Source organism: Arachis stenosperma, chromosome 4 (assembly GCF_014773155.1).
Source record: "Arachis stenosperma cultivar V10309 chromosome 4, arast.V10309.gnm1.PFL2, whole genome shotgun sequence".
In the NCBI taxonomy this organism is placed as follows: domain Eukaryota; kingdom Viridiplantae; phylum Streptophyta; class Magnoliopsida; order Fabales; family Fabaceae; genus Arachis; species Arachis stenosperma.
This window is the reverse complement of record NC_080380.1, coordinates 114,308,211-114,321,533: the sequence shown is the minus strand read 5'-3', so window position 1 is coordinate 114,321,533 and position 13,323 is coordinate 114,308,211. Positions and strand designations below refer to the sequence as shown.

At 46.3% G+C, this 13,323-nt stretch overlaps 1 protein-coding gene across 1 annotated transcript; it reads left to right on the top strand.

The window, feature by feature from the left end:
• The first annotated feature begins 11,676 nt into the window (after positions 1 to 11,676).
• LOC130975342 (uncharacterized) lies at positions 11,677 to 12,915 on the top strand. Its single transcript, XM_057900152.1, has one exon. The coding sequence runs from the start codon at positions 11,677 to 11,679 to the stop codon at positions 12,913 to 12,915; it is 1,239 nt and encodes a 412-aa protein (XP_057756135.1).
• Positions 12,916 to 13,323: the final 408 nt, after the last annotated feature.

Sequence of the window (13,323 nt, the reverse complement as noted above, 5' to 3'; positions counted from 1 at the left end):
TATCATCTTATGGATTATTTAAAAATTTAGTCTCTTTTTAAAATCTAATTTTTTTGTATTATAATTTTTTTTTATAGTTTCACTATATTCACTCTATTATAAATCTATTTTAGAGAGTAGACTTAACCTATCATATTAGATATGATATAATGTTATAATTTTATATCACTCTGATTTCAATGTAAAGTAAAGCTTCTTTATATACTCTGTTTTACATAAGGTATGGCAAATTCTAACGAGAAAACCCTTCTCATTTCTTATCCACAAGAGTCAAGTAGGTAAACACATATCGGATTGGATATAACCAAAATTTTGATCTAATCTGCATTAAAATTATTAAATCGAATCTAATATTATTTTTTTTAAGTTTAGATTCGATCTATATATTTATGGATAGGATCAGATTGAATCTCAAATATATTTGCAAAATATAAAAATATTTTAAAAAGCTTATTTTTATTAAAAAAATATCAATAAAATTCTTTTTTTTCACACTTTTAAATATACTTACTCTTAAAATATTATTAAATATATTTTTTTAAATAATAAAAATAAAATAATACAACAGTATATAATAATTATTAGTTGAAATAAAACATAAAAAAAATTTTTACTTATTTATTTATTTATTTATTTTTGCGGATCCACGGATATGTGGATGTCTGCATGAAATCCACAATCCGTTCTTACTAGTGTACAAATCGAATCAATATCTACAATTTTCGAATCAAATTCGAATAAATACCGCGAAAATACGGATCGAATCCGATCCATAAACACTCCTATGATCAAGGGTATGAATATTCAATCAGCTTCATCAATGACCTTCTCAACCGCTATTGCCATCGGCCGACAACGGTTGGGGGCCCAAAATATATGCAATGTCTCAGATGCCACATTATTCTTTCCACAATTCTGTAGACATTTTTCTGATGGCACATTTACGTGCTGGCGATATCTATGTCTCAGAAATTTTTAGTGTATTAGTATTTTTTAAGAATAATGCTATATGTTCAATAAATATTATTATTTTTTTGTTAGTATTTGGTCCATAATAATTTATAAAAAAATTTTGCACACAAAAAATATATAATTTGTAAAATATTTACCAGAATTTATATACATGAATCAATATAGTTTATACTTATATTATTTTGGAATTTGCACGCATGAATTAGTAAAATTTATTTGTTAAAAATAATTTAGTATTTGTGTTAGTCAAATAATAACAAAAAATACTAAAAAATACAGACCCAAGAGTTTCTCGTTTTTTAATTTGTTGTATTTGCTCTTAAAATATTTATTTGCATGGTTAAAGCTAAAACGTTAAATTGATTGAAGCCCATGCATTTCTCAAAATATTTTTGCAACGCTTAACTTGGTGTCGGTTCTGCAACCACTGCAAAAGGTTACTTTAAAATGCCTCCGGCATCTTTGGTGTAATTTTGGTTGCCACTTGCCAGTGAGCTTGAATACTGCGGTTACGTTGTCCTTGTAGTTGTTTCTGAAAAATTCAACAATATTTTTAGTGGTTATTAATTTTGACCATTATTTTTAGTTATTAATTTAATTTTTTTAATCTAATAATTTAACAATATATTTTTAGCTCACACATTTAAAATATTAATGGTTAAATGATGATGAAAAATAATATACTCTACTAGTACATTCCTAGTTGTAAAAACTAGAAATGAAAATTAACAGAAAAAAAGTTATAGAAAACGACATACAACTTATTTACAAATGGGAAGTGCTAAGTAAATAATGACTATTTTGAACAACATGAACAACCACCAATCAAATAAAGACACACTACATCTCCAAATTAACCATCTAAATCTTAATATTAAAATAACGATCAGTACACCTAGTGAAATAAACTGTTATTCACATTATTTATTATTTTCATTGTTTACCTATACTTTTTCTTTACAAAATCATACCTTATAATTATGTTCGGTTGCCGGGTTCCGGACAAGTCGGGTGTGCAAGTGAGGGGGTGAGGATGCCTTAGCCTTGGGCGCGCTTGGTTGCGGGTTAGTCGAGCAGACGAGCACTTGTCCTGGAGAGAGGATGAGGGGGGTGCCACCTGCAAAGACACTCCGACGCTTAAGTCAGCGATGTGCAGGCGGGCAGAGTAGTGAGGTGAAAAGATATGACGTACCCCGTGGGAAGAGCCAATCTTCCCTTTATATACATGTCAGTAGTGGGTCCCTCATGAGGACAGGCCCATATTCTCAAGGACGTTGTCCTGCAGCCGCGTGTGGGCCGTACAGGACGCGTGTCTGGGTCGGTTGGAGGGCGCGCAGCCGGGTCGGGTAGAGCTTGGGTCGGGTCGACCCGTGCGGACCTTGGGCCAGGCCGTAACAGTGCCCCCACGCGCCAATGGTAGTCGTGGGGAGCTACCAATGGCGTGTCGTCTCGCATCTCGTCTGGTCGGCCGCTCGTGGGAAGGATATGCCCCCAACGCGCGTGTCCCTTGGTTGCATAAGCAACCGTTTCATCGCTTCGTTCTTTGCGCCGAGCATTGAATGCTCATAATGGGGTGGAAAAAACCCTCTTTGAAAAGACTATTCTGCCCCCAGGTGTTTCGCGCTTTGGGGAAGCAGTTTTTAAACGATCGGTTTTATGCTTCTGTGCGTTTCCACACTTCCCATTCCTCGCCTTCTTCTTCCCTGTTACGAGATTTTAGAGTGTTGCTGCGGTGCCTTTGTTCATCCTTCTTGCATCTTTCCAGACTTTGCAACCTCATCTTCTTTCCATCAATTTAGGTAACTTTCGAATCATTCTCCCTTTTATATATTATTTTTGTATGCTTGTTGTTTGGTTCTGTTGCTGTTGTGTGGCCTTTCAATGGCGGTTATACGTGTTAGAGGGGGGGGAGCCATTCCAGGGTAGGCTTTTCCCTGTCCACCTCTAGTGTTTTGTCCTTAGTTGGGGAGTAGTGGTGTGCTTGAACTGAGCAACCGATCTACCAATCTCTTAGACTAACTGGATGATCCCCCCGTGTAGGTATGGCTCGCACGATCTCCCGGGCTTCCGTTAACCCCGCGGCGTATGATCCTTATGCCTGGGTTGTTTCCGACGTGAAGGATTCGCCCAACCAAATGGGCGAGGAGGAGCTCACCGAGTTCCGACAAGCCGAGTACTTGTGTGGGGGAACTGACGAGGAGGCCAATTATGACGTCTTTGTCCCGGCCCCTCACGAGCGCCTGTACGAAATCAACTTCCAACCTCGCCAAGTCGCCGACTGGATTTGGTTTTACAAGGCCATGTTCACCCAAGTCGGAGTTCGTATTCCGTTCTCAGCCTTTCAAATGGCGCTTTTAGGTCGAATTTCCGTGGCGCCGTCGCAGTTGCATCCGAACAGTTGGGCCTCGATCCGCTGTTTCGAGATGGTTTGTGAATACCTCGAACTGCCGGTGTCTGTAGATGTTTTTCTCTTCTTTTTCACCCTTACGAACCCTTCAAAGGAGGAGAAGCACAAAAAGGGGTTCATGTCCTTCCGGTCTGCCCAGGGTCGGAGGATTTTCGGTTTGTTTGAAGATTCTTACCACGGGTTTAAGGACAAATATTTTAAGGTCCGCCCTGTCAAAGGTCGTCATCCCTTTTGGTTGTCGTTGGAGGGGGTACGACTCATCCCGACCTATTGGAGTTTCGGGGCAGGGTCCAATACCTTTATTAAGGTAACCTATGGAGGTATGTCAGCGGTGGATAAGCAGATTGCCGAGGTGTTGATGGCAGTCTTTGGGAAGAACCAAGTAAATCCCCACCTCCTCATGGGTGACCGGGAGTCCGGTCGTAATTATATCTGTGAGAAGCTTTTACTTTACCTTTTATCTTTTTGCTTTTGCTGATAACTTGCTGCGATTAACCGGCCTTCTTTGCTTTCCTGCAGTGGAGATGTCTGCGTCGGTGACGGGCCTTCCCGACTTGTTTCAAACTTTCCTCTATGGCAGTGACGACGAAGGGGATAAAGAAAAATCTGCTGCCGAGAAGCCTGCGGTTCTTCCGGGGGGCAAGGCTACTTCCGGGCAAGAAACTGCGGCTGACGGAACCGGGGCCTCGACCCAAACTCCCCCGGTCGAGGGCGACGCAGCAGTTCATGCTTCCCCCTTTCGTGAAGTGATAGGCACCGGGGGTTCGGCGTCTAACCCGGATGTTGATGAGGAGGTGGAAGAGGTCCCCAGCCTTAAGAGGAAGAGGAAGACGTCCTCCAGTCCCGAGGGAGCTCTTACCGTCATGGAGAGGAACTTTGATGCCGGGAACTTTATAGATTCCCAGCTGATCCCCGGTACCGAGGAGCACTTCCATGAGTCTTCCCTTGCCGGGCAGGCGAGGTGGATGTACCGTACCCTTTTGCGTGGCGCCATGATAGCCCGGAAGGCAGAGTTTGAGCTATCCGGGATGGAGTCCCTCCGTAGAAGGTTGGAATCTGCTGGGAAAGCGAATAATGAACTAAAAAGTGAAGTTGAAACTCTCCGGGAGCAGTTGACCCAGTCAAATGAGAAACTTGACGCTGCCGAGAAAAAGGTCACTGCCGCCGAGAAGAAAGCCGCCACTGCTGAGGAGAAGTTGAAAGAGTCGGGCGCCACGGTTTCTCGTCTTGTCGAGCGTGAGATGACCTTGGAGAGCCAGGTCGGCGCTGCGCAAAAGCGGGTGGCCGAGATAGAGAAGGAAAAGCAGGTCGTGGAGGCCGAATTAGCAACGTGGAAGGCCAAGTACAAAGATGTCTTGAAGCAGGGGAAGGGTGCAATTTTGGCGACCGAGGAGGCCCTCAAGGCTCAGGTCAAAGTCATTGCTCCTGACTTTGATACGTCGGCGATTGGTGTTCTCAAAGTCATTCAGGATGGCAAAGTTGTCGACGTCCCCAAGAAATGAGTCATTTGTTTGAAATTTTTGTTTAGCCGTCTTGTTTTGGCTTATGAACAGTTTTGATTTTAGCCGTTTTGGCCTATGAACAATGTGATTTTAGCCGTTTTATTTTGGCCTGTGAACAATGACCTTTCTGGTCGTTTGCTCGTGTTGTCGTGATAGATTTTTTCTCATCCGTTTCTCTTAACCGTTTTTGGTTTATTGTCGTCATTTATATTAACGGCCCATGGCCTTTCACGTAGTCGTTATGGCGGGGTTGACGGGTTCCCGGGGTGATCAGCCCCGTGGTCGCGCGTCGTCGTTGGTCGTGACGAGATGGTTTATCTGGAGAGTTGAGTGACAAAACAGAAGAGAAAATTTGCACAAGTATATCTTATTCGGTAATCGCATAAAGGACTCGTAAGTCGCTTTGATAAGTTCAAAAGTTAAATTTGCTAATTAACTACTTAGCTAGGCTGGTCGGCTCGTCGGGCCATCCTCTAGGAGTAGAATCTTCTTAGGTTGTTCGCGTTCCATGTTCTCGGGATTTCCTTGCCGTCGAGCCTTTCTAACTTGAAGGCTCCTCTCCCCATCACCTTTTTGACTTTGTAAGGGCCTTCCCAGTTTGCCGCTAGTTTGCCTTCTCCGGGGGTCGGCAGGCCGATATCATTTCGCCTCAGGACGAGGTCGTTTGGCTCGAATTCTCTCTTGAGCACTTTGGTGTTGTAGCGCAGAGCCATTCTTTGCTTTAGCGCCGTTTCTGTCAAATGGGCCATTTCCCTGGTTTCCTCTATCAAGTCTTTTTCTACGGTTTCCTCCACTCCTTTCAAAAGTAACCGCGGGCTCGGCTCACCGATCTCTACGGGTATCACTGCGTCCACCCCGTACGTTAGTCGGAAGGGAGTTTCCCTAGTGGAGGATTGTTCAGTTGTTCGGTAGGACCAGAGGACCGCTGCTAATTCGTCGGCACAAGCACCCTTTTTGTTGTCCAACCTCTTTTTTAGCCCCGAAAGGATAACCTTGTTGGCGGACTCCACTTGTCCGTTCGTCTGAGGGTGCTCTACCGAAGAGAACCTTTGCCTTATACCCAGGCCGTTGAGAAATTCCGTGAACTTTTTGTCAGTAAATTGCGTACCGTTGTCCGAGATGACGACTTCTGGTATCCCGAATCGCGTTATCACCTGCCTCTATATAAACTTCCTGCAATTGGACGAGGATATGCTAGCTAGTGGTTCGGCTTCTATCCATTTGGTGTAGTAGTCAATTGCGACTATGAGGTATTTGACTTGCCCAGGGCCGACAGGGAAGGGGCCTAAAAGGTCGACTCCCCATTGAGAGAATGGCCGGGAGGTCGTCAGCAAGCTTAACTCGGAGGCCGGCGCCCTGGCAAAGTTGGCGTTCTGTTGGCACTTTACGCATTTTTTGACAAATTCTTTGGAGTCCGCCATCATCGACGGCCAATAGTACCCGGCTCGAATTAATTTCCTCGCTAGGGCCTTGCCTTCGATGTGGTGCCCACAGCAGCCCTCATGGACTTCCCTGAGGACGTAGTCCGTCTGGTCGGGGTGTAGGCACTTCAGTAGGGGTTGGTTGAGCCCTTTTCTGAACAGCTGTCCTTGGATGACGGCGTATTTTGCCGCTTCCCTTCTCAATTTCGCCGCGTCCTTTTCATCACTAGGGAGTTTGCCGTGTTCTAGGAAGTCGGTGATGGGGTCTAGCCATGAGGAACCTAGGCTTGTCATATGCAATGTGATTGCCGGTTCTCTCGTCATGCCTTGGATGAGGGACCGGTTCCCCTCCCCTGGCTTTGTGCTGGCTAACTTTGATAGGAGGTCTGCCCGTGTGTTCCTTTCTCTGGGCACGTGGTGGACCGTGACCTCTTCGAACTTTTGGCTCAAGCTTTTAACCTTTTCCAAATACTTCTTTAGCAAAGGGTCTTTGGCTTGGTAGCTACCGTTTACTTGGGAGGTGACGACTTGGGAATCGCTGCATATTTCTATTCTTCTTGCACCGACTTCTGCTGCTAGGGCTAGGCCTCCTATAAGGGCTTCATATTCTGCTTGGTTGTTCGAGATGGGAAACTCGAATCTGACCGACTGTTCGTATACAACCCCAATCGGGCTTTCCAGGATGATCCCGGCACCTCCGAAGGTCTGGTTGGAGGCTCCGTCCACATGGAGCTTCCACCGTGTACCCCCTTCTTCGCTTGGATCCCCCGTTACTTCTACGAGAAAATCCGCCATCGCCTGCGCCTTGATGGCTTGCCGGGGTTCGTATCGTATGTCATACTGGGAGAGTTCGATAGACCAAGTCATCATTCTTCCCGCTAGGTCGGGTTTTTGGAGTACTTGTCGGATCCCTTGGTCCGTTCTGACGACAACTTGGTGACTCTGGAAGTACTGCTTTAACCTTTGTGAGGAGGTTAGAAGTGCTAGGGCTAGCTTTTCCAACTTGCTATACCTTAATTCCGCCCCTTGTAAGGCCCTGCTTATGAAATAGACTGGCTGTTGAGCCTTTCCGTCCTCCCGTACCAGAACTGCGGCTAGGGCTTCTCCCGTTATGGCGAGGTATAGGTACAGTGGTTTCCCGTCCTTTGGCTTTCCGAGGACGGGAGGCGCCGCCAGGATTTCCTTGAAGTGCCGAAAGGCTTCTTCACATGCGGGCGTCCATTCAAACGCCATCCCTTTCTTCATGAGGTTAAAGAATGGCAGGGCCTTTGTTGCCGAAGCTCCGAGGAATCGGGATAATGAGGTCAACCGCCCTGCCAACCTTTGGACGTCCTTGACACAACCCGGGCTCTTCATCTGGAGTATTGCCTGGCATTTCTCCGGGTTGGCTTCTACCCCTCTCTGAGTTATCATGAATCCCAGGAACTTGCCGGCTTCCATGGCGAAGGCGCACTTGAGGGGATTCAACAGCATACCGTGTTGACGGAGGGACGCGAATACCCTTGCCAGGTCATTCAGGAGATCGTCAGGTCGTGTTGTTTTTGCCAGGATGTCGTCCACGTAGACTTCAACTGTTTTCCCTATGAGGTCGTGGAATATCCTGTTCATCAGCTTTTGATATGTTGCCCCCGCATTTTTCAGGCCGAATGGCATTACCTTGTAGCAGAAAGTTCCTCCTGGCGTTATGAACGCCGTCTTGTCTTCGTCAGGACGGTGCATCGGTATCTGATTGTAACCGGAGTAGGCGTCCATGAAACTTAGATATCGATATCCTGCCGCGGCATCGACGAGTGCATCTATGTTAGGGAGGGGGAAACAATCTTTGGGGCATGCTTTGTTAAGGTCAGAATAATCCACGCACATTCTCCACTTGCCGTTGTGTTTTCTCACCAATACCACATTCGAGAGCCATGTCGAGTAGTCCACTTCCCGTATGAAGCCTGCTTCTAGGAGGCTGGCCGTCTGCCTGGCCACCTCCTCTGCTCTCTCCGCCGACATCTTTCTCCTCCGTTGGGCCACCGGGCGTGCTTCCGTCTTGACGGCTAGATGATGTGAGATGATTTTTGGGTCTATGCCCGGCATGTCGGCTGGAGTCCATGCGAACAAGTCACTGTTGGCTCTTATCATTTCGATCAAGGGCTCCTTCAACTCATGTGGGAGGTTCTTGTTAACGAATGTGAACTTTTCCACTTTGTCACCAATTCTGAACTTCTCCAGATCCCCTTCTGGTTCTGGCCTCGGCTTGTCGTCCACTCTGGCATCAAGGTCAGCTAGGAACACACCGGATGCTTCCTTGGACTTCTTTCTAAGGGAGAGGCTGGCGTTGTCACAAGCGACCGCCGTCTCGGGGTCTCCCCTTATGGTCCCTATGGATCCGTCGTCGGTAACGAACTTCATGACTAGCAGCTTTGTGTTGATTATGGCTTCGAAATCGTTTATTGTTTTTCTTCCCAAGATGATGTTGTAGGCAGTGGAGTCTCGGAGGATTACGAACTCGGCCATCGCTGATCTTCGGCCTTGGGCTTGCCCCACCGAGATTGGTAGGGATATTACTCCGTCCGGCTTGATGAAGTGGTCGCCCAACCCGATAACCCCGTGCTGGTGAGTCGTCAGGTCGGCATCTTTTAGCCCTAGTGCGTCGAACACGTTGCGGAACATGATATTTGAATCAGCTCCTGTGTCGACGAGGATCTGTTTGACGAGGCCGGTTCCCACTCTGGCCGTAATGACCATGGGGGGGTTTTCCGGGGCGTCGTTGAACCATTGGTCTTCCGGGCCGAAAGAAATGGAGGGAGGCTTCTTAGAGCTTTGCACCGGCGGGGACGAGACCGTCAAGACCTTAACGTCTTTCCTCTGTGCCGACCGGGATCTTGGCGCGGCGTTTTTGGCCGTTACCACGTTTATCACAGTGAGGCCGTGGTCTTTGTCTTCGGGTTCTTGTCGCCGTTTGGCCGAACGGGTTTTGCCTTCTTCGTCTTGATCGCGATAACGTCTTCTCGGCTCCCTGATGAGGTGGGAGAACGCGGCTAGCTTTCCTTCCCTTATCGCTTGTTCTAGTGCATCCTTCAGGTCAAAACAGTCCTGTGTTTGATGGCCATAACCCTTATGATAATCACAATAGAGGTTCTTATTTCCTCCCGTACGGTCCTTAAGTGGTCGGGGTCTCGGTAGGATTCCCTTCTCCGCTATTTGTTGATAGACTTCCACGATGGGGAGAGTGAGTGGAGTGTAGTTAGTGAATTTCCCGACCCGGGGGAACGGTCGAGGTGCCCTGTTCGATGCCTCCTCCCTAGCTTTTTCCTTTGCTCTCTCTCCGTCGCCCGGTTGCCGGGCTTGGCTGTAGCCGGACTGCCGCTTATTGGCAGCCACGACTCGGCTGACTTCCTCGTCGTTTATGTACTCCTTGGCTACCGTCTGGATCTCATGCATCGTCCAAACCGGTTTCGTGGTAAGGTGTTTTCGGAAGTTCTCGTTGAGGAGGCCGTTCGTTAGGCAAAGACTGGCCACCGAGTCGGTTAAGCCATCGATTTCCAAGCATTCGTCGTTGAACCGATCTAAGTACCTCCTCGTCGGTTCTCCTTGTCTCTGGGTTACCCCAAGAAGGTTGATAGGGTGCTTGGCCTTCGCGATTCGCGTTGTAAATTGGGCCAGGAATGCACGGCTGATGTCTGAGAAGCTGTATATGGAACCTTGTGGGAGACCGTTAAACCATCTGATCGCTGGCCCTGCTAGAGTTACCGGGAAGGCGCGGCATCTCACTTCGTCCCCCACTCCCTCCAGATTCATCCTGGCCTCAAAGGCCGTGAGGTGTTCTAGAGGGTCTTGGGTTCCGTCGTACCTCATGTCCGTTGGTTTGTCGAAGTGTTTCGGCAACCGGACCTCGAGGATGGATCGGTGGAACGGGGTGACGCCCATTATCACGGGTTGTCGTGTTCTCTCGGATCTTCCTTCCCCGTCTTCGTGACCTCTTGCCGCTCGGCGTGTTGGTCTGCCGCGGGAGTAGATGATCGTGTCATTTCGCCTTCTCCTTATGGGTGACTCCTCCCGCGTGCTCTCTGCTTCCGTCCGGGATGCGGATGTACGCCGCGGGCGGCTTCGGTGAGAGTCTTCCTCTTCGCTCCCGGGAGATGGGGTATAGCTGGGATCGGTAGACCGCCCATCCCGCTCCCGGTCGGCCAGCTGTCGTTCTAGGTTCTGGACTCTGTGGCGTAGCTCCTGCATTATTATGGCGCTATCGCCGCCCGTTCCCCCGAATGGTCGTGTTCTCGTGTGTTGTCGGGGGGATCTCCGCCCCCCCTTTGCGAGGCGACGGAGGCTGCCCCCTCCGCTCCGGCTGCTCGAGCTCGGTCGCCGGGATCTAGCGCGACTTCCATTTAGGCAGGGGTGTCCCCACAGACGGCGCCAATGTTCGGTTGCCGGGTTCCGGACAAGTCGGGTGTGCAAGTGAGGGGGTGAGGATGCCTTAGCCTTGGGCGCGCTTGGTTGCGGGTTAGTCGAGCAGACGAGCACTTGTCCTGGAGAGAGGATGAGGGGGGTGCCACCTGCAAAGACACTCCGACGCTTAAGTCAGCGATGTGCAGGCGGGCAGAGTAGTGAGGTGAAAAGATATGACGTACCCCGTGGGAAGAGCCAATCTTCCCTTTATATACATGTCAGTAGTGGGTCCCTCATGGGGACAGGCCCATATTCTCAAGGACGTTGTCCTGCAGCCGCGTGTGGGCCGTACAGGACGCGTGTCCGGGTCGGTTGGAGGGCGCGCAGCCGGGTCGGGTAGAGCTTGGGTCGGGTCGACCCGTGCGGACCTTGGGCCAGGCCGTAACAAATTACGTTCTATTCTTCACTTTCAAATGTGAAATTATACTCGGTCAGCATCAATATTGTCATAATAAATACAAATGTTTAAAGAAAAGAAAAGGAGGGGGGGGGGGGGGGGGAGGGAAGGGAAGGGAAATAAGCGCGTTTTGACGTGGTTGATGATGACAAAAAAAATTCTCAATGCACCTTCCACCTAACTTCTATAAGCCTGATTTGATATAATTAAAATTGTTAGATCTAAATAAATGATTTCATCATCAATCTGGTTTCAAATTAATTGTAATAGGCATTAATATAAGGTTAATAAATTAGCAACCTTGATACTGATAACAAGGCCAAAATTTGAAGTTCCAAAAGCTACATATATATTATTGAAAACGAAAAGAATAAATGTACAATTTGGAGTATCATCTTGCTAAATAAAAGTTACTATACAAGTTTGGTAATAAGATAAGAAAACTTAATATTTCTTACATCAATCGCCATAGAGCTTTAATCTTTGAGGTAGCTTATATATACAAAATCTCTAAAATATAATTCCATAATGTTAGTATCATAGATGGATTCATCTGGCTCTTTGGCAATGATGCGTTCTAAACATATATCAAGGAAGATCTTTGAATACAAACAAAAAAGCCGCAACCCAAAATCACCATTCTTCTATGCCATTATCTTTGCAATAGTATTCATCTTCTGCTATGTTCAAAGCAAATACTCAAATTCTAGAATCCTTTACTTCAATTCAACAAATCATGGAACAGATTCATCATCATTTGAAGAGTCAACAACTAGTGATTCAGAAAACTATGACCCTCTTATTCCACCGGCAAATGCATCAAGAGAAGTAAGAATGGCATGGTTCAGAACACAGATTCCTAAGCTAGAGTTACTACACTCTACAACATTGTCACAACAATTTCATGATAGAGTCACCGGTTTCTTGAACAAAGGTTGCTCAGTTCTGTTCCACATTATATGGTTTTCGCCTGCGAAACACTTTGGGAAAAGAGAATTTCTTACCATGGACACATTCTTTAAAGCGCACCCGGACGGGTGCTTAATAGTTGTGTCAAGATCAATGGACACCGAGAGTGGATATGCAACTTTGAAGCCGTTGATTGATCGCGGCTTCAAAGTTGGTGCCATAACTCCGGACGTGCCCTTCTTGGTTAAGGACACGCCGGCGGAGGCTTGGCTTGAACTGATCAAGAGTGGTAACAGAGATCCTGGAGACATTCCTCTGTCTCAAAACCTGTCGAATCTTGTTCGGCTCGCGATGTTGTACAAATATGGAGGCGGTTACATGGACACAGACATCATAGTGCTAAAAGATTTCTTGGACTTGAGGAATGCAATTGGAGCACAAAGTCTTGACTTCACTACCAAGCAATGGAATAGGTTGAACAATGCGGTTATGATGTTTGACATTAACCATCCTGTTGTGTGGGAATTTTTACAGGAATTCTCCACTACTTTCAATGGGAACAAATGGGGGAACAATGGACCTTACTTGGTGTCGAGGGTAATGGCGCGGCTCGAAGGCCATAACATTACTATTTTGCCACCTAAGGCCTTCTACCCTGTGGATTGGAATGGAATTGGGAAGCTTTACAAGAAACCGGAAGGCGAATTGGAATCAAGATGGGTGGAAAGCCAGATTGATGAACTTTCTAATGGTGAGAGCTATGCTGTGCATTTGTGGAACAAGAGAAGCAAGAATTTGGCCATTGAAGAGGGAAGTGTCATGGCAAGATTAGTATCCACTCACTGTATTGTTTGTGTTAGCATAACAACATAAAAGGAATTTGTGCCATTTTTATTACATTGATAGAGTATACAAATTCTCCTTCCTTTGAGTCAAGGAGAATGAAGTCCAAATTGAATTGTGTTCATGAAATTATACATGCTTGGAATGATCCATGTGAGTAATGGATTTTACCTTGATTCATGTGTCATTGGGAAAAAAAAAAAATAATGCGTGGCATTGGAAACATTAGGGTGCATTTTGTTTACATTTTTATTTTAGTATTTTCTATTTTTTAAATTTTATGAAGCAAAAAGAAAAAATAATAAAAAACAATAATTTTTTTTATTTTCACTTTCTGTTTTTTTTTTATTTTAAAATAAAAAATATTAAAAATAAAAGTGCAAATCAAACACATTTTTATATTCTTAAGATGCTCCTCTTATCTTTTACTAGGTGTGG

What these genes read in the sequence shown, in the direction of transcription:
- LOC130975342 (XM_057900152.1), top strand. Translation starts at nt 11,677, where the DNA reads ATGGATTCATCTGGCTCTTTGGCAATGATGCGTTCTAAACATATATCA.